Source organism: Pyrgilauda ruficollis, unplaced genomic scaffold, assembly GCF_017590135.1.
Source record: "Pyrgilauda ruficollis isolate IOZ18807 unplaced genomic scaffold, ASM1759013v1 scaffold17, whole genome shotgun sequence".
Taxonomy (NCBI): Eukaryota; Metazoa; Chordata; class Aves; order Passeriformes; family Passeridae; genus Pyrgilauda; species Pyrgilauda ruficollis.
This window is the reverse complement of record NW_024515875.1, coordinates 11,171,762-11,191,773: the sequence shown is the minus strand read 5'-3', so window position 1 is coordinate 11,191,773 and position 20,012 is coordinate 11,171,762. Positions and strand designations below refer to the sequence as shown.

At 47.7% G+C, this 20,012-nt stretch overlaps 1 protein-coding gene across 1 annotated transcript; it reads right to left on the bottom strand.

Annotated features, from left to right (window-relative positions):
* Positions 1-446: 446 nt before the first annotated feature.
* On the bottom strand, positions 447-6,193 carry CD4 (CD4 molecule). Its single transcript, XM_041463928.1, has 9 exons — positions 6,133-6,193; positions 4,448-4,627; positions 4,220-4,363; positions 3,718-3,990; positions 2,915-3,277; positions 2,548-2,790; positions 2,340-2,458; positions 2,036-2,103; positions 447-748 (listed from the first exon to the last, which is right to left on the bottom strand). The coding sequence occupies exons 1-9, from the start codon at positions 6,191-6,193 to the stop codon at positions 733-735; spliced, it is 1,467 nt and encodes a 488-aa protein (XP_041319862.1). The 3' UTR covers positions 447-732.
* Between the last annotated feature and the right edge of the window lie 13,819 nt (positions 6,194-20,012).

The following is a 20,012-nucleotide window of genomic DNA, read 5'->3' as shown; positions in this document are numbered from 1 at the left end:
GATAAAATTAGTTCTGAATTATCCCACTGATTGTGCTGTTTTTACTTGTTTGTTAGCTTGTTATGGGAGAGCTGAAAGCTAGTGGCTGAGGGATAGATATGGGGGATCAGATATGTAGGTCTAGGGGGAGATAGGGCACAGAGTGCCCAGGAAAGGCAAATGAGCATGGACAGAGAGGGTTCACAGAGAGCAAAGATCTGGCGCATTAAGGAAGGCTCATGGCAGCCAGGGAGGTTGGAGATAGTGAGAATCAGCATTTCACATCCTAGCAGGAAAGAGAGAAATGTGAATTTGAACCAGACAAGAGTGCTTCAGAAAAAAATGTAGTCCAGCTTGCAAAAAATAACTCTCAACCCCAAAGTAATTTATTGTCGCTCAGGCAGATAAAAGAAACGCATAAAATTGGTTCCACAAGAAGGTCAAATTAAGTACATGAACAAAATACAAGCATATTATATATGTGTGTGTGTATATATATATACACACATCTCTTCAGCATCTCTCATTATAGAACTGAGGATCAATCATAACCCCTCGGGGTTTCTTGTCTGGTCCACTGGCTCCTAGCCAGACAACCTCCCTCCATGGCGTTAGGCTGGGGGAATGATGAAGGAATAAAGAACTACATTAAAACAGGAGAATGGGAGATGGATTCACAGAGCACTATGGGCTGCCAGGTGGTTAGGTACAGGCAGAGACTTCATCAGTCCTTGTGATGTCAGTGCTGCAGTATTACTTTTTCAGCCGGCTGCAAGAAAAAAGTACTACATGAGTACCACCCCCCCCACTTTTTTTTGCATAGAGAATGACTGCCTGCCTCTGTAGCTGAGGATGCAAACAGTTACTTGAGCATTCACACGGCACTTTGTTCTGCATAGAGAATGACTGCCTGCCTCCTGTAGCTGAGGATGCAAACAGTTACTTGAGCATTCACACGGCTGCAGTTTAGGTTTCAGTTACACTGAGCTGCTTACTTAGCAAAGAGAGTTAGGGAACAACTGTATCAGCACTTGTACTGCACAGATTTATCTAGATTTTGATGTATCTGTACAGATTTTGTCCTCTCTTTATGGGGATTTTTTTTTTAACCTTGATAAAATGTAGGTGAAAACAAGGTGAATTTTTGGACACAGGTTATGCTCTTCACCACATATACATCCCAGCTGTGATGCAGTATTTGCCAATAAACATCCTCACTGAATTCTTGGTGACAGTGAAAAAAAAATTAGGTGAAACTATCCCAATTTGCCAATGTCACTGGAGAAAATGAAGCAGAAGTCTGGTTCTGTACCCAAACATTCATTGAACTTGTTCATGCAGCCATTTATACTTCCCTTCGTGCTCCACTTCCAGTGACAGAATGGCTGTCAGTGTTTCCCACAGCTGCTTCTGATGCCTGATACCATATAAGCTTAAAGACATGGAAAAGGGCAGCTTCTCTGCTGAGAAATCCTTGCTCCCATGAAAAGGGTCATGACATGATGGTGTATTTCACATCACCCAAGGCCTTTAGGAAAGGGTACAAATCAGACTGTTCTGTGATTTTTTTTCTCCTCTTTTGTCATTCCTGGGAGGTTATTGGCAATTTTCACCAAATGCTGTCCAGCGATGCTTTAGCAGAGCTGCAATTAAATTATGGACATCATGGATTTTTAAAATTTATGTTTAATCTTTGTGCTTGGTTGTGTGCCTTCCACCTCCACAGCCTAGATATCCAGATCTCAGATCACTGTGGACCCTACCAAAGGACTTTGGAACTCCTGCTTGGGTTTGACTAACATCTCTCAACACTAAGATAATTTGAGTGAAATAACTCTGCTCAAAACTTTCCCAACACAGTGCTACCATGGGTGTGGGATTTAGCAAAGCTCATAATTCTTAAGCAGGAATTAACATGAGTAAGAGCTGAAAATGCTGAAATGCAGCTGTACTGTTTCACCAAAGAGGCTCAAGTTCAATTTCTCCCCGCTCAATCATCCAGCTCGTCTCTTGAAAACAGTCTTTGCCTGTTCGGGGTGCCCTCATTGCCACTTACTGTTGACACTGACATGTCTTGTTTTCCAGCAAGTGTTGTCTTGCTTGTGCCATCCTTTTTGCCCGTTGCTGCCAGGAGAGAAGGGACAAAGAACAATTGGATATTTTTATGCTTCAAATGCTTTCCTCTGAAGTGGTAGTAAAGTGCTGTCTGATGGGCAGATTGCCCATCTCAAAAACTTGCCTTGAGTCTAAGGATTGGCCCTTTGTCTGTTCTGCCCTGCACCCAGACAGGAAATCTGACTCTTCCTGGGGTTTGGAGAGCCAGTGATCTCTGCACCTTTCACAGGGACCGTGGCACTCACCCTTCTCCGCTGCCAGCTTATACCACTGATGATGCACAGACACCCAAGGGCAAACGCCAATAAACTGCCTCCAATGCTTGCTCCAATTATCACATAGTTAATCCAAACAGAAGCTTCCTCTGTGGGAGGGTACAAGCGTTTAGACACAGAACAAACAGAATCTTATAGCTTTAGGGCTGGGGCAGGGATGTGATGCTAATTTCCATACCCACGTGGTAATGAAAGCTGATCTTTTTGTCACCGTCTTCTATGAGGTGACAGCTCCACAGCCCTGCAGCGCTGATGTTCACCTCCAAGTTTACTTCACGCTGCTTTGAGTTCTTAGTGTCCATCTTAGTGCCGTTCACACGCTCCCAGCGCAAGTAGGCATCGGGAGCCAGCGGTCCAGAGACCTGGCAGGTCAGGGTCATATTGGCCCCTCTGGAGAGTGGCCCAGCAGGGTTAGCTGAGACTGTAAAGGCAAGAAAAGGACATGTGAGTGAGGCCATGGGAAGGTGGGTCCATCCATGCTTTTGGGGCTGGCAGGTTTCTGCAGCTCCTCCTCTTCATGACCCACTTCTCTTCCTTCCTCTCACCTTTCATCACCACCAGCTCTATCTTGCTCTGTGCATGTCTTCCTTGGTACTCCAGCTGGCACTGGTACTGGCCAGAATGGTTGAAATGGACTTTGGGGAGCTTCACTTTTATGGTACTTTCAGGTTTTCTTTCAGGTATCTCAAACAGCAAGTTGCTGCTTTTTTTAGTCTCATGCAGCTGTCCTTGTGCTGTGACGTTGAAATCAAGCAGCTCATGAGATTTTGCACTTTCCTGTTGTTTCCAATTCAGCTGTCCTGTGAAACCTTCTTTCCAGTTTATCTCCTGGGAGTTCAGACGCCATGACAAGATGACAGTACTATCAACAGTTGCATACTTTCTTTCCAAATCTGGATTCTGAAAACCTGAATTTAGAAGAGACAAGGAATACAGAGGCAGGAAAAGCCATGGTTACGCTTCCCCATGTCTGCCCTTGATCCAGAGTGAGGCACGCTGCACTCAGTTTAAAAAGGACTTGGAGAAAAGCCACGACATCCTCCAGGAAGGTTAAACAGAGAGAGAATAAGACAGCAGAAAGATCCAAAGCTCCCAAGCACTGCAGAGCTGAGAAGAACAGACCCCAAGGAAAGGACAATGTTCTCCTCACCAAGCCTGGAGAGAAAAATGAGTGCAAGAGCTGAACAGAGCTCAGGCAGCAGAACAATCACCAAGTTGCATTGTTGGAAGCCCTGGGAAGTCATCCCAACCAGTGCTTGGGATGTGGAGATTAAAAGTTAAACTCATGAGCTGAAGGGAGCACTGGTTCCCAAGCTTGTGTGTGAGCTCCATTTTTGTTGTCACATACCTAATACCTTCACAGCAAAGGAGATGTTCTGATTAATCAGTGGAGAGTCTGAATGGATCTGACACACCCAGGTCCCGCTGTCCATAGTCTCCAGTTTCTTTAAATTCACTGTGTAGTTTTGGCGGCCCTCGTTTTGTATTTCTGGCGTTACTCTGTTATTGTTACTGTCAAACAATGTGATGCTGAGATCGGGTAGACGACTGGGTGACTTTTGAGTTAAAATCAGCTTAGGGGCTTCATTTTGCAGAAAATGCCCATCCAAAGGGATTGTAACTGTAAAAAGAGAAAAGGACAGCCAGTAAGTCAGTTCCTCTTCCTGCAAGAGACAAGTGTTACAGCAAGGAGAACATGGAGACGCTGTGCTCTGGAGATGGAGGAGGAATGAACTGTGATAGCCCGGGACAGAAGAAATGCAGCTGGATAAAGAATCCCAGCAGAAAGGTCTCCCCAAGTTCTATGGTCCCCTCCCCTCCTGATGACTGAAAGGCCTCCACTCACTCACAATTAAAGATGTGCAGTGAGGTGTGGACTTTGCGAGTGCCGTATTCACAGGTGTAGATGCCGGCGTCGGAGAGCTTCAAATTCCACACGGACAGTTGTTTATACTGCATCTTGATGTCAGCTCGGCCAGTAATGAAAGTTGGTTCTTTTGAAAAAACAGGCTTGGTTAGGAGGGAAGAGGTTTCTCAGCTGTGTGAAGGGAGAAGGGGTAATGAATTGGAAGCCTTACTTTTCCAATATCTGTTATTCTTTTCCATACGCCACAGAAGAGTATCAGAGTACTTCCAGCTCACAACTGTGTCCCGAGGTAATTGTGAGTCAGGAAGTATGCCTGTGCAGTTCAGGGTCACCTCCCCTCCTGCAAGCCCAGTCTGGAATTCATTTTGGTGAGCCAGACTGGGCATCAGTCCTGAAAGTCAATACCCACCCAAAAAAAGGCATAAGTTCACTTTCTGAAGGGTGGCTCAGTAAACACTTCCCAGCCCTCAAAAAATAGCTTGATATTTCTCCTCCCTTTCCCAGACACTGAAATTATCCTCAATTTCTGAATTTGTCACTCCTTTACATCATCAATCAAGCAATCAATCAATCAAGCTCTTTTGTTGCCTGGTTATTCTCTTTCACATATATCCAGAAAAAAAGGAAAATACCAGTAGTTATGGTGGACTGACCATCATTCATAATTTTGAAATGTCAACAATTTTACTGAAACAACCCTTTTCCACTGGATAAGAGTTATTCTACTGGTAGCAAATGAAGGACAGCATATGTTAGCCCTCCTTCACTCCCCAGTCAACAGGTGATCAGCACTGACAAATTTGCTCACACCTTCTTCCAGTTTTTGGATGAAGACTGAAAACACAGAAAAATGAAGAAATAAAGTAAAAAAGAAAGAAAGAAGGATGACCTAATGTCAGGCTCCTGTTCTTGGGAGGAGGGCTATGTGATAGTAAAAAAAATAGGATTTATAAAGTTGAAGAAACATTAGGAGTGGTTTCTTGGGAGAATCATTTCCTTTCCTTCACTGTAAAGAAGGTTTCTTCAGTAGACCTTAAGAAAGAGATGGAGTTGCCAGAGGTAAGATTGGGAATAACAGGGTTGTGATCTCCTGCTTCGCTGCTGGTAAACTCTCAGAGATGCCTAACCTGCAAATCCCCGAGGTGACCTGAGTACTGAAGAGCTGTAGAAGTGTAAAATGAGAAGTTTACATGAGTTTAATGTAGGGTTTGCCAGAAGTTACATCCCTCTAAGAGGTCACCTGCAGCCCATATAGCTTTTTGATAACTGCACATTGGACTACAGAAGCTTATGACTTTGTCTTTAACTGTGAAAGTAGAAATGTTATTAATAAGATATCTTTTGCTTTTCATTTGGTTCTAGGATGAACAAAAGATTTCCAGTCTTTTCTCTGTGACCAGAGAAATCAAAGCTGAGTATCTGAGAAATGCGGGCTTGGCCTTATTCACTGTCTTTCCTTTCTTGGAAAATGAGCACTAAAAAATCCACCAAAGCTTATGATATTAGCAGTCAAGCTAAGCAAGCCAGTAGCATTCCATTTGCAAGGGCAAATCTGTGATGAGATTCTGAAGATCACATCACAGATGTGGTTGCACATCACAGATATGTTTTTGCCCAGACAGCTGGAGGCAATGTGGAGGACATATTTTCCACGTGCTTGGTGTGTATCCTGTTCTCACAGGACCCCCACTCCTGCATCTCTGGGGGGCAGCTCCCCAAACCCTGGTTTTGGCTGGCAGGCTCAGCAGGCGGGCTGGGAACAACCTGAGTCCCAAAGCTAAACCGTGTAAGGAAACTTATATGACACATCAGAAAGAGCCTAGAAATACTCCGAGTGTTATGGGGCTTGTGAAAAGGCTGTGAGAACCGTGAGGGTTTGCTGGGCCCAGGACTCACCCAGATGCAGAAGCAGGAAGGCAGCAGGCGTGCAGCTCAGGGCTGTGCCACTCGACTCCATCGCTGGGAACGCTCCTCCCGTCCGCAGAGAGCAGGGCTGGAAATGTTGTCACTGCCAAGGGATCTTATCCTGAAGACCCAAATGCTCTGTTAATAATGTTTGATTTTTCAGACCTCCATGGATGGCACTTGTGTTCCCAGTCAGCTCCCACCATCCTTCAGCACAGGAAAATGGAAGCTTATTGGGAAAGTCACCAGAGCCCTTTGTTTCAGCAAAGAATCCATCTGCAGTGTGCCCCTGGAGTTTGGTAATAAACATTTCATTTTACTCATCCCTAGGTTTCTGGCATTCATCAGGCAGCAGCTGTTTATACTGCCAAGAGTTCTGTGCTTTTTTACTTCTCTATGGTGGGTTATCATCACTCTTGCAGAGATTAAAGCTAAACACATACAGGGCTGCATTAGCAAGAGCACAGCCAGCTCTGCTGGAAGTAGAGTGAAGTAATTATTTCTCTCTATTTGGCACACCTGAGGTCTCATCTAGGATACAGGGCACAGTTTTGGGCCCCCAGTACAAGAAGGGTGCCAACAAACTGTAAGGAGTTCAATGGAGAGCTAGTGAGATGGTGTGGAAATCGGAGCACCTGACATACAGGGAGAGGCAGAAAACTGGGCTTGATGGGAGAAGGGAGCCAAAGTAGGATCTAATTTCAGTTTTCCATTATCTAATGGATATTACCTAGAAGCATAAGCCACATTCTTCTCAGATGTGCACAGGGGAGGAGCAGGAGGCAGCAGCCATATGTTGAGCAGGGAAATGTTGACTAGATAGAAGGAAAACTTTCTTCCCACTGAAGGTGGTTCAGCAACAGAATAGATGCCAAGAGATGCCAGGCAATCTCCAGCATTGGAGATGCTCAGAAGTTGCTTTGTCAAGCCCTGAGCAACATGTTGTAGTTTTAGAGTCAACTCAGCTCTGAGTAGGAGAACTAACTGGAGACCTCCCAATGTCCCTTGCCATTTAAATATTTCCGTGTAATTTTGTGATTCTACGATTATAGCCATCTGTTATTAATATTTTTCTTCAGGTTTGGGTTTGTTTGTTTTTGTTGTTTTTTTTTTTTAACTTCTTACCTTAAAAGTCTCAATAATCAGCAAGTGTGATGTTGGAAAGACCTGCTTGAATTCTTAGGAATATTCAATGAAAAGTATGGGGAGAAGGGAGAAATGAGGTCCAAAAGAAGAAGTTGCATTAACGGTAGTAAAACCTTAAGTGGGAACTGGAAGCTAATGGTCATGTTAAGGTGAGTTTTCAAATTCAATCCAGTTTCTGACTGTAGCAAAGACCAAGTGCTGGTAACAGCTGCAGCTGGGTAGGTGACAAGGTGAAGGGGACCATGGCTGCTGGTGCAAGGACACTGCTGAGCTCTCCATCCCTAAACCAAGTCATGTTCCACAGAAGGGAAGCCAAGCAGCTTAAATGCTGTGGGGAGTGAGCAAGCCAGTGAGGTGACCTTACTTCTCTGAAAGCAAACAGTCCCCATGTCAGGCGTGTGACAGACTGAAGGCTGGAGTCTTAATGGGATTAAACTCAAAAGAAATGCATGAATAATTTTCTACAATATTTATATGTACAATGTGCAATGTTATGTGTAATATATCCTATTAGAGGATAATTTAATACTGAAATTAATTTAATGATCAGAGCATGTGAAGCTATCAAAGACTAGATGAAAACATCAGCACTACATTTAAATGGAGATCAGGTCAGCACAACATCTGACCTCCAGACCGATGTACAGACATGCACAGATGAAAAATATGCGTGCAAGAACAAGACAGCAGCCATATGCACCATCAGAAGAGAAACAGGTGGCAAAGACACAGTCAGAGGAGACTTGTGGCTTGCCTCGTGCAAAACAAAAAACCCACCCCAGGCCAGGAAATATTTGCATGAGCTGTTTTCTGCGAAAATTGTAAAACAAAGGAGCAAGTGCAGATGATTGGAGATCACTCCTAACAAGATGCAGAGGCAGTGATGAAGCAGTTTGCTGGGTTAAGCTACAGAATAAAGAAAGGGGCACTAACAAGGCATCTGTATGCATCTCACTCCAAAGGAACATCGATAACTGAGAACTGGCACAGGGCCCTGAGTAAGATCCATTCCTGAGGTGACAGGAGAAACCTCATCCCTGCTGTGAAATCTCGCATCACCTGTTCCTGCGGGATGAAAAAGTCAGCCCCCACTCTAAAGTAATATCTGTGAATTAACAGTTCAGTGATGGGTTTCAAATTTTTTAAGTCATTAAACTTTATATAAAACCTGAAGGTAATGGAACAAGTAAAAATTAATGAAATCGCTGAGTCACACCTCATCATTTTGTTTTGACTGGGAATCTCTATTCTCCTGTCATATGGCTTCAGTTTGTTCTTTGCCTTCTTGCTTCCTGGTTATTGAGCAAAACCACACAACCAGAGCACTGTGGGACTGGTGAACTGCTGACCTTGTGCATTTTGGTAGATGCAGATTGATGCATCTTTGTTCTTCTGTTTCTTCTCTTGGTTTCACATCTTCTGCATTCCCACTTTGTTCACACTAATCTTTGTATTTCTGTGGCAGATCTCCACAGAAGTGGTGTGATGTTACCACCTACATGTTACAAATAGTGGGGAAAATGGGTTGCCTTCAGCTAGGATTTCTTTTACACACTTCCCCTCTCTCCCTGTTCATTTCTACTTCTCATGCATGCCACTTCCTATTCCCCCCTGCCTTGCTATCTCCTTCTGCATCCCTCCAGGCCAGATCTCAGGCGAGGCTGCTCCGGAGTGTGCAGATCTGAGTGAGCAAGGCTCCGCCGTGTTAGCCGAGCAAGCTGCTCTCATTAGCGGATGCTTGAAGCAGACCCACAGCCTCCTTACAGGCAGCCCAGCTGAATCTTATGGTGGTACTCATAAATTAAGCGGTGTCACAGAATGTCCCCAGGCACTGGAACATACTCATCAGTCCTGTTAAATTGCTAGTACATTTCCTGACACATTTTTGGCCGGGGACAACTCTCGCTCTCACGAGCAACTCTTGGGATGCATTTAGGTGTTAGCATGGGCCAGGGACCTCTCCCATTAGGTGGCTGGCATGTGGCCAGTTCATTTTGGAGGTTAAGTGAGTTTAATAGCCCAGACCATCTCATGCCAGCTGGCCTCTGTGCCAGAAACAGTCCAGGCATACTTGATTTATTAGCACATCTAGCAACGGAGGAGCAGGGCTCCCTCCCAAGTGAACATTGATTTCCTTTTCATTTTAACTTCCCCCTCTTATTAAACTGGTTTAATTTCCTTCTTGACTTATTTTAATGATCCTTGCCTCTCAGAGGGATAGGAAAAGGAGAGCTGAGGTAGTGAGTGGGCTTGCTTCAGAGAATGATGCCTGCAGGACCAAGCCATGCCTGGAGAACATCTGCTTGGGAGCAGGGCTGGCAGCCCCTCGGTTCCTCCAGTACCAAACCCCAGTGGGTGATGGCTACAGAGGCCTTTCCACAGGCTGGCACTGGCATGACACAGGAGGAAACTTAAATTAAAAAAACCCCAACAAATAAAAACTGGGCAACCGCTCCTGATGCAGAGGAGGCCATTTCCTTTTCTCGGTGCGCTCCTGTGCCTCTTCCTTGCAGCGCGGTTTTCGTTTCTCCTCTCGCTCTTGTTTGTGGCTGTGCTTTTGATCTGGCAGCAGCTCGTTCTGTCAGGGTGGGGGTGCCCCAGCCCTCCCTCCCCAGCGGGGCTGCACCCCTCAGCTTCCTCTGCGGCATTTCCCCTTGTGCTGCCTGCCGGGCCAGGGCTCAGGGATGCAGCTGCATCTTGCCCTGCTCGAGAGTTAGGCTCAGCTGTGGGGCTCTGGGCTAAAGGGGTTCACCTCTCTTCTTCTCTCAGTTTAAAAATCTGAAACAAAGCTGACTTGGCTCTTTTACCAAATAGTGGTTTCTTTGAATTTACTCCTTAATGTTAAAGAAAACGTCAGGTGAGCAGCGGGCAGGGTAAGAGATGAAGTGCAATGAAGATTGCCAGCAGAGAGCAAAGTTATGCCAGCAGTGAAGGTCATTTCACGGTCCCTGCTGTCCCCCTGGACTGTTTGACCCTCCCTCCATTTCCTCCGAGTATCTCTGCTCATCCAAGAGCCGATGCCCTCCTCCCATTGGAGCCCCTGGGAGAGGGAGGCGCTGGAGCAGGATCCATGGGGTCACACAGGTGAAAGCAGCTGATCCTCCCCAGGAGAGGTCCCACTATCAGGACAAGGAGGGTGGTGATGTCACTGTCACTGAGCTCCCCTCAGCCATGAAGTACCCCATGCCCAGCCACATGCCTGGAACCACGTGGAGGCCACAAGAAGTGGCTCCATCTCCACAGCCCAGGCTGCTCCCTTCTGGCCGGAGGGGAAGCCAAGACCGGCCTTTCTAAAGCCCCCAGAGGCTGTGACTAGTCAAGGCACTGTGATGCACCCTGAAATCAGCTCCTTCGTCAGCCTTCCGAGCCCTCTATGTGCTTGGGAGGACATTTGGGTCTCATCCCTCCCCAGTTTTGCTCTGGTGAATACAGGGTCCCCAAGAGAGGCTGCGGCAGATCAGGTGGGCAGCGTCCCTGGGTGCTCAAGAACCGCTAGTGGGGATGAGGTGGATGCTCAGTCTGGATGAGCCGAGCCCTGCTGTGCTGCAGGCAGACATGCTTGTGAGACACTGGGGGGGACAAAGGGCAAGTCAGGGACACCTCATCACAGCCTTTCAGTACTTCAAGGGATCTTATAAAAAAGATGAAGAGCGACATTTTGGATGGCCAGATACTGATAAGAGAAGGAGGAATGGTTTTAAACTGAAAGAGGGTTGGTTTAGATCGAATGCTAGGAGGAAATCTTTTACTCAGAGACTGATGAGGCACTGGAACAGGTTGCCCAGAGAAACTGTGGCTGCTCCATTCCTGGAAGTGTTCAAGGCCAGGCTGGAAAGGGCTTTGAGTGACCTGGTCTAGTGGAAGGTGTCCCTGCCTTCAGCAGCGGTGTTGGAATGAGATGTTTTCTAAAGGTCCTTCCCAACCCAAGCCATTCTGTGATCCCATGATTCTAACCTGCACCAGGGTTGTTGAGTTCATAGTGGAGAACACTGAGCAGTAACCTGAACTCAACCCTCATGTGGAGGAATATCTGGAGGTGGCTGATGGAAGCTGAGGAGGATATGCCACCTGAAAGTTGAAAAATTCAACCAGAAATGAAACTCCTGCTTTCAACAGCACAGCAGCCCATGTAAGGGGAAAGCAAATCCCTTTTCTGTTGTCCTGAAATTGCAAGGATCCCTCTTTTTCCAAGAAATCCTGCTCACTCAGCCCTGAGCTAATGGATCAGGCTGCATTGGCAGCTAGTGTCAGGCAGTGAGCCAGTCAGCCTGGATTAGCAGAACAGACCCCTCCAGTCTCAGCACGTACAGATGTAAGTAGGCATCCTTACTTAGCTAGAGACTGGCATCTTCTTATTTTTGCAGGCTTTTTTTAGAATAAAGTTCCCCTTCCTGCAGGGTACGTGGAGAAGGTGATAGCAAGTGGCAGCTGGTAGAGGGCTGCTTCCCAATGCATTTGCAGCCCTTGGGGATATGCAGTCACCGGTGACAGGCCCTCACATAGGACATATTTCCCTATATATGGGTTTAAAAGATCCTTGAGATCCCCAGGCTCTGAGGCAAGTTGAGCTTTTCGTAACTCCCTTTTTTCATGCCCCTTTCAGAGAAAATTCCAGGGAGACAAACAGTTTTTAGTTAAAATTAAAAGGCCTTGGAGAATTGCACAGCCAGAAGTATTGTCAAGTCCAAGGTTTAAGATGGTTTTACAACAGACCTTTAAGCGGGGCAAAACCAACCCATCCGTGCCAAAACAGCAACTTGAGCGGAGTAATAAAGTTCATAGCATTAAAAAACCCGAAAACAGGCTGGCCTCTTAGCAAAAGAAAGAGTTTCCTTACCTCTTTTCTCTCAGCCTCTGTGTTTCTGTCTCCTTGTGTTTGTCACCTGCCGTAATTGATCTCACCCAACTCAGCTGAAACAAAAGAGGAGCGAAGTTGATGTTCAGCGAGCAGATGTAGGCTTGGCCTTGATGTCTCCTCCTCTCCAGCCGGAGCGACAGCGAGGTCTTGCTGCCCCTCCAGGTTCTGCTGACATCCGCCGACTTCTCTAGGCAGATGGTGATTTTCCAAAGGCACGTGATTTCCACTCTGGGTGTGAACAGAAATGGACCTGAGCGGAAGGCGATGTGTGCCGCGGTGGGGAGAATGAGTGTGCAGAACAGAGAGAGCCTGTTGGCCACAGGGCAGCGAGGGAGGCCCTGACGGGCTGGAACTTCCCATGGACGGCTGGCAGCTGCCTCTGCTCCACTGAGGAGGAGAGCTCACGAAGTAACAGGTTAGCTGAGCAGATCCAGACCCAGCCCATGCCTCCCGCACTCTGTAGGAGCAGTCTGAGCTCCATTCCCAGCCTGTCTCCTGCACCACCGCTGAGAGGAGGCACCTCTAGGAGCTGACCCAGCCCCACCTGTCTGTGGAGTATGGCTGAGATTTAGGGTGAGATAAGAGAATATTTTCTTTATAGCAGTGGTGGCTTTTCCTTGGCTGTTGGCCAGCAGCCACCCAGCTGCTCTCTCATGCCCCCTCCTCAGCAGGGCAGAGGGAGAAAATATGAAAAACCCTCTCAGGTGAGGATAAGGACAAGGAGATCTCCCCCCAGCTACCGTCATGAGCAAAACTGACTTAACTTGGGGAAAGGTTAATTTAATTTATGGCAAATTAAAAACAAATACATAGATAGCATAGTGATACATTTTTTTAAAAAACCCAACAACTTAAAAAAGCTTCTCCCACCTCTCTTTTCTCCTCAGGCTGAATTTCACACCCGACTCTTCTATCCCTCCTTCCTCCCCCAAAGTATCACTGGGGACAAGTCATGGGAGTTGTGGTCAGTTCATAGCACTTCATCTCTGCTGCTTCTTCTTGCTTATGCTGTACCTCTGTGGCACTGTGGTGTCCTTCAAGAAATGCTCTGATGCGGATTCCTCCCATGGACTGCAGCTCATCGTGTACATCTTGACATTAGAAAAATGTTTCTTACAGTGAAAACAATCAGTGACCAGAACAACCTCGCCAGGGATGTGACAGAGTTGCCATTGCTGGAGGTTTTCAAGGTGTGATGGGGCAGGGTGCTGGATAACCTCATCCAGGAACCCAGTGTGAGTCCTCCATAGGCCACAGCTCTTGCCAGAAAACCTACTCCAGTGCAGACTCTCCATGGGCTGCAGGGGAATCTTGGCTCTGGCACCTGGAGCACCTCTTGCCCCTCCTCCTCCCCTGATCTTGGTGTCTGCAGGGCTCTTTCTCCCACGTATTGTCCTTCCTGTCTCCCACAGCTGCTGTGCACAGCTCTTCACCCTTTGTTAAACACACTGTCACGAAGGTGCCACCAGCATCACTGATGAGCAGTGGTCTGCAGTGGGTCTGCTCTGGGGCTGTCTGGAGGTGGCTCTGACTGACACGGGGCCAGCTCCTTCTCATGTCTCACTGAAGCCGCCGATGCAGCCCCTCCAGTGCCAAAACCTTGCCCTGTAAACCCAGTGTAAGGTTACTCTTCAGTAACCTGTACCAACCTGCACCACTGCTGAATCTCAGCTGTTTCCCTTCTCTGTAGGGTGGAGGAGGGGGCTCTTGTGGTTTCCCACCCACATTTGGTCTCTCTCTCTCTCTCTCTGAATCCCAGCCTCAGCCAAGGTGGCGGAAACCCACTGAGCCCCAGACTTGGCTGAGATTTCATCTCTGTGCCACCCACTCTCCTCCTTTTGGCAGCGACTTGCCCCTTTGTCTGAGGATAGGGGTATGAGGTGCAACCAGGCCTTGGGGGGAGCAGGGACAGACAGCCACAGCAGCGAGGCTCACAACGTGCCACTGCTGTGACAGGAACAGCCGTGATCAGGCCTCCAGCGCAAGAGCTTCTCCATTGATTGTGACTTTGGAGAAAGATGAGCTCCTGTGTCAGAGAGGAGGCCACCTGCACGAGACAGGAACTTCCCAGTGTGGGATACAAATGATGGGATGGGATGGGATGGGATGGGATGGGATGGGATGGGATGGGATGGGATGGGATGGGATGGGCACTCTGCCAGTGTCCAGAACTTGGGAAAGCCCTTTTCTGAGATCCAGATCTCTGTCAAGAACCTGACATACCCAATCAGCATCTTCAAAACTCTCCCATATGTGTCAAATAAAAATGTCCTTTCTGGTCCCCAGCTGCCAGAGAGGGGATGTCCTAGGGAAAAAACAGCGTTAAGAAAACTCAGGTTGGGATTGTAAGGCTTTGGCATCTCAGTGCTTGGGGATCTGAGGCATTGAGCTGATGCTTCAGTTTGTACTGATTCTGGCTCGCGTTTTGTCTCCCCAGCACGCTGTAATGCAGAAACATTGGCTTGTTTTTAAACAGTTGGTTTATGTCACTGCAAATATCTACCAGAAATAGCATTCCCTGAAGGGGTAAAGCTTGCAAAATGCACTTGAACTTGCTGCAGAGTTGCAAGGAGAAGCAGGGCTGTGGGTCTGAGGTGACAGAGCTGCAGGCTTGTCATGTTGTGAGAATGCCTGTTCCGGATCCACTGTCACCCTAGGTGGGGATCCATCTCTTGGAGCTGCTGCAGTTGTATGGGGAACAGGTGCCTCTGGGACCAAGGGTCACAGCGTGCAGTGACGTGTTTGTATCTCTTTCATCCAAGCATCTCAAAGCACTTTGCAAGCATTAATTAAACATCAGAATCCAGAAGGGATGAATAATATTAGCCAGTCAGTCTCTCTTCTGAATGTAATATTCCTCATAAATATTTAACTGGTTTTTAGGCTCTTGGCAAGTCTGGTTGTCACCTCGCTGGGGCAGTTGCTGTACTGCACCCCTGGGGAAAGGGGGCTCATCCAGCATCACACAGTGACCCCCCGGCACAGCGAGAACAGCCTGAGCACTGCACACAGCTCTCCCCCACAGCTCTCTCTCACAAATCAGTGGCTGTCATGTTTCCCTGCTTTATCCCCCTGCAGAGACACTCTGCGCTGTCTCTCTTTACTCTAATCCCATCACCAGCAATATTTTGGAGAGAAACAGATCCTCTCAGCGGAGAGAAGAAGCTTCCAGGCTGTGCTGGGTGATGGTCACAGTCTGCAGGGACACTGAGTGTCTCCAAGGAAGTGAGAGATAAAGGGAGAGAAGGGCCTCAGAAATCAGATGTTGAGAAAGACCTTTTACATGGCTTCACTGGAAAGCCAAGATGCCTCCAGAGATCATCTCCTTAAAACCAAGTTCCCTGCACATCAGTGGGGGCTCTCAGTGTGCCTCTGTAGACTGAAAGATGAAAGATACCCAGATGTGTTGGAAAATTAGTGACTGCCAAGTGGTATTGGAGAGAAGGAAGGACAAGTGTTTGATGCAGCATAAAAAACAGATCTTCAGGCACCTGACTATCCGCAGCTTCAAAGGCAGGAGCGTTCTCTTTGCAACAGAACCGCTGACACCTGGTGAGCCTCTCGAGGGGCATTTCTGATGCCTGATGTGGGAGCTAGAAACAACAAGCTGGCTGCTGAGGGGGGCCAGTGATTCACCCCAGCACAGCTGTGTTCCTGAGAAATGGGGAAAAGTGGGGAGAGATACCTCTCTGCAGGAACTTGGAAGCCTGAACTGGGAAGAAAGGGCTCTCTAAGCAGATATGATAAAGGTTCATTTGCTGATCACAGTGGAAAATCAGGAACCCTCCAGAGAGGTTCTTCATGAGCAAGGGGTCCCTTGTATTTAGTCAAGAGGGGTGGACCCTGATGGAGTCAGGACTAGCCGGGTGTGCTGGGAAATGAGAGACTGCTTGCAGGGCACTGGACAGAGGAATCAAGAATCACTACCTGCAGAAGTGTGTCACCAAAAGTGACAGGGGCTAAAGCAAGCCTAACCAAGACCAAGCCCATGTTAAGGACACGTGAGAAATGCAACAGGCAGGAGGGAGGCGGCTGGAGGAGATTTTAGGGACCTATATAGGATGCATATTGCTTAATATCTCACTATGAGTGGCCTTGGCAAAGGCAAGGGGCAGAAGCTGGTGACAGCGATTGTTTTGATGCACAGCTGGAGGCGTTTCATCAGCGCAGATCCCGCCGCACAGTGCACTAGATGGCGGCATTGGCTCGGGACAAGGAGCTGGGATGGAGGGACCGCGGAGCAGCCGCCGCGTCCCCGCAGAGCTCATGGAGTCACAGAGAGGTTTGTGTGGGAAGGAACCTGAAGGATCATCCAGTCCGACATCCTGCCGTGGGCAGCAACACCTTCCAACAGACCAGGATCCAACCTGGCCTTGAACACTGCCAGGGATGGGGCATCCACGGCTTCTCTGGGAAACGTGCCGGTGCCTCAGCACCCTTACAAGTGAAGAATTTCTTCCTAACAGCTAATTTAGGATTTTAAAGGGCTGGGGAGTGCCTGAGCAGAGGGTCCAAACTGAGCTCCTGACAGCCCCCAAAGCTTGTTAAGGCGTTTGCTGGGCATCCTTGGTCCAAAGCTTGTGTCATTTTACATGTAAAAGCGGGGAATGCTGACCTGGTGGCAAGAGAGAAAACACACTCTGCCTGTAAGAGAAGAGGAACCTTAGTAAGAATGAGAATTACCGAATCCTTGCAAAATCTGCCCGTGTGTGTGACTTCCTGTGTTTCTGGGCTCCAGGGGTGTCTGTCCTGTGTCCTCCTGCCACGGGACCCTCTGAGACCCCTCCGTTCAGGTGGGAGTGACACCCTTTTCAGAGCACGTCATATGGCAGCTCTTGGAGGGAGTGGCATTGCCCTGGCAGGCCAGCGGGATGGAAACCTAGGAGAGAAACTCTTGAGCCTGATGGAATCCACAACTATGAAAAGACTGTCCCAGATGCTTTGGAACTTAGTGGGAGGCGCAAGATGCACTGCCCGCAACGACAGCATTCCCGTAAGGAGCTTGGTTTGACAGTTTTGCCTTTAGAAGGCAAAAGTAAAACCCTACATGTTTTGGGTTTATTCATCAAAGTGTTGAAGCAATAGAAGCAGAGTACTAAGTAATGGGATATTTTTTTTTTTTTTTCCAGGATTGGTGCTGATATTGTTCCCATAAATTTGCCTAGCAAATATAAAACTCAGTGTGCCTTAGTAGCCTACATAATTTGAGATCGGGTTTTAACGTTTTATTGTTTTTAAAAGGCTGTGCAGAATGCACAAATACCACAATAGATGTATTTTTCTTGTTGCTCTTTTTTCAGATTATGCTATTTGCTAGAATTTAGCCTCTCACTGTAAATCCCTCGGAAGTCTGGGTTGCAGAACATCTGGACCTAGATATGATTTTTTCTAATGATGCTGATCTTTCTTGCAGAAAAAAAAGATTAGTTTGGGATTAAAAGTTGTCTTCCTATTCCTTTTGGAAGAATCCCATGCAAAGGAATTTGCATGCATAACACTTACTTTGCATTCCTTAAGCCCTCCTCTCTGCTAAAAGGGAATCCACTGGATTTCCTTGGTTTTTTTTTAAAGTTTCCATCCACTGTGCAATGAGTTTTTGTGGCAAGGTCTAGAGAGCTGGGGAGCTACAGAGTTGGCTTCTGTGAGAAGCTGCCAGAAGCTTCCCCCATGTCTGATACAGCCAATGCCAGCTGGCTCCAGGCCACTGATGGCCAAGGCTGAGCCACCAGTGATGATGGTAGAGCCTCTGGGACAACACGGTTGAGTGGGATGAAAAGAACATGAACAACGGCAGCCAGAGAGAGGAGTGAGGATATGTGAGAGAATCAGCCCTGCAGACACCAAGGTCGGTGCAGAAGGAAGGGCAGGAGGTGCTCCAGGTGCCAGAGCACAGATTCCCCTGCAGCCCCGTGGTGCAGCCCATGGTGGGGCAGGATACCCTCCTGCAGCCCATGGAGGTCCATGGGGGAGCAGAGATCCACCTGCAGCCCATGGAAGACCCCAGAGCAGGTGGATGCCTGATGGAGTCTCTGACCCCTGGGAAGTCCACACTGGAGCAGAGTCCTGGTAGGACTTGTGGCCCCTTGGAGAGAGAAGCCCACTCTGGAGCAGGTTTGCAGGTGGGACTGGTGACCCCAGAGGGAACCCAAACTGCTGGAGCAGTTTGTGAAAAACTTCAGCCTATGGGATGGACTCACATTTGAGAAGTTCATGGAGGGCTCTCTCCTGTGGGAGGAACCCCACACTGGAGCAGGGGAGAGTGAGGAGTCCTTCCTCTGAGGAGGAAGGAGTGGCAGAGATAACACCTGATGAACTGACAGCAACACCCATTCTCTATCCCCCTGTGCTGCTGTGGGGAAGAAGGTAGAGAAAATTAGGAGCAAGTTAAGCCTTGGAAGAATGGAGTGGTGGGATGGAGATCTTTTAAGATTTGAGTTTATTTTCTCAATATCCTGCTTTGATTTGATTTGATTGGTAATACATTCAAATAATTTCCCCACGGCGAGTCTGTTTTGATATGATGATAATCAGTGAGAAATCTCTCCCTGTCCTTATCTGGACCAATGAGCCTCTTGTTATATTTTCTGTCCCCCATCCAATGAGAGAAAGGAGTGATGGACCCAGCCAGGGTCAAACCACCACATTCTGGTATGTGGAAAATATTTATCTGAGTTTTGTACCTGTAGCTGTATCCTTATCAAAAAGCATCGGTCTCTTTCCTTCGTATGTCATTTGCTTTATTTCCTGTTTCTATTTATTGACTCCACTTGAAACAGCTTTCCAGATTTATTTGCTTTATTGTACAGACTCTTGGTCCTTCCACCTCAACTCCACCGACTTGCCTTGTGCCACCTTGATTTGGAAATATTTTCCTACCTATAGGAATAGTTTCTAGGAAGGAAAATCTAAACTGCATAAACACTTCCAGGCTTTTGCTCACTGTAACTGCACCATGTCAGGCATCTGCCTATCATGACAGGCACAGTGAACAGCTGGGTACAAGCTCAGTGTTGTTGAACTTCTTTCAGAGAGGCAGACAAAACACTGAAGGGCTGGATGGAAGAGATGCAGAGAAAGGCTCCGTCTCTCCGTGTAAACCAGCACTGCTCCCCTGCTGGGCTGCTGCCTCCTCTTCCAGAGCAAAGGGCCCGAGCAGAGCTGACTGTGCACAGAGATGGGCCTGTGCAAACTGTCAGAGAGAATGTCCCAAAATCTGGCATTTGTGCCTGAAAGGCAGTGAGTCAGGAGGGGATGGGGAAATAACAAAAAAGGGGATGTGATAAAATGTGGTCAAATAATGGCCACCCAAGGTATGATAGATTTGGGAGTCCCTCTTTTCCCAGCTTTTGTGATGGGAGAAAAGAAAATGGTGAAAGTGGAAAGCTTTTAATTTCAAACTGAGAGAGGAACCATTTTCACACAGTGAATAAGCAGATCCGAGGACGGATTGCTGGAGGAAGTCAGAGAGTACAAGGAAACAGGGAGGTTTAAAGACAGGCCAGGCACACATCTGAGCAATGAGAACACCCAGGCTGGTAACAGGCAGTGCTGAAAGTGTTACCCACACGAGGAGAGAGCATCCCATTGTGTGTGGGAAGAGAGAGCAAACCACTGTCAGGCACTGAGAGACTATTGTGTGATCCTGATGGATCCTGGATTGCCCCTCAGCCCCACGGGGGTTAACCAACCTTTCCTCTACCTCCAAACATCTGGCAGAGAGAGGTGGTTGAGCTAGACAGATCACTCTCACTTGAAAAAAAATGGCAGCATTATCATTTGCCACGGGAGATCCTGGTACCACGCTGGACTGTCTTGCCTTATGTTGGTTCTGCTCCAGGGTCTGCCTGGAATTGCATGGGACGGTTGA

Excerpts from the sequence above, each read along its gene's own strand:
- CD4 (XM_041463928.1), bottom strand. The coding sequence starts at position 6,193 with ATGGAGTCGAGTGGCACAGCCCTGAGCTGCACGCCTGCTGCCTTCCTG. Across the intron at positions 4,364-4,447 it reads GAATAACAGATATTGGAAAA|AACCAACTTTCATTACTGGC; the intron begins GTAAGGCTTCCA and ends TTTTTTCAAAAG. Across the intron at positions 2,104-2,339 it reads TAAGCTGGCAGCGGAGAAGG|CAACGGGCAAAAAGGATGGC; the intron begins GTGAGTGCCACG and ends CTCTCCTGGCAG.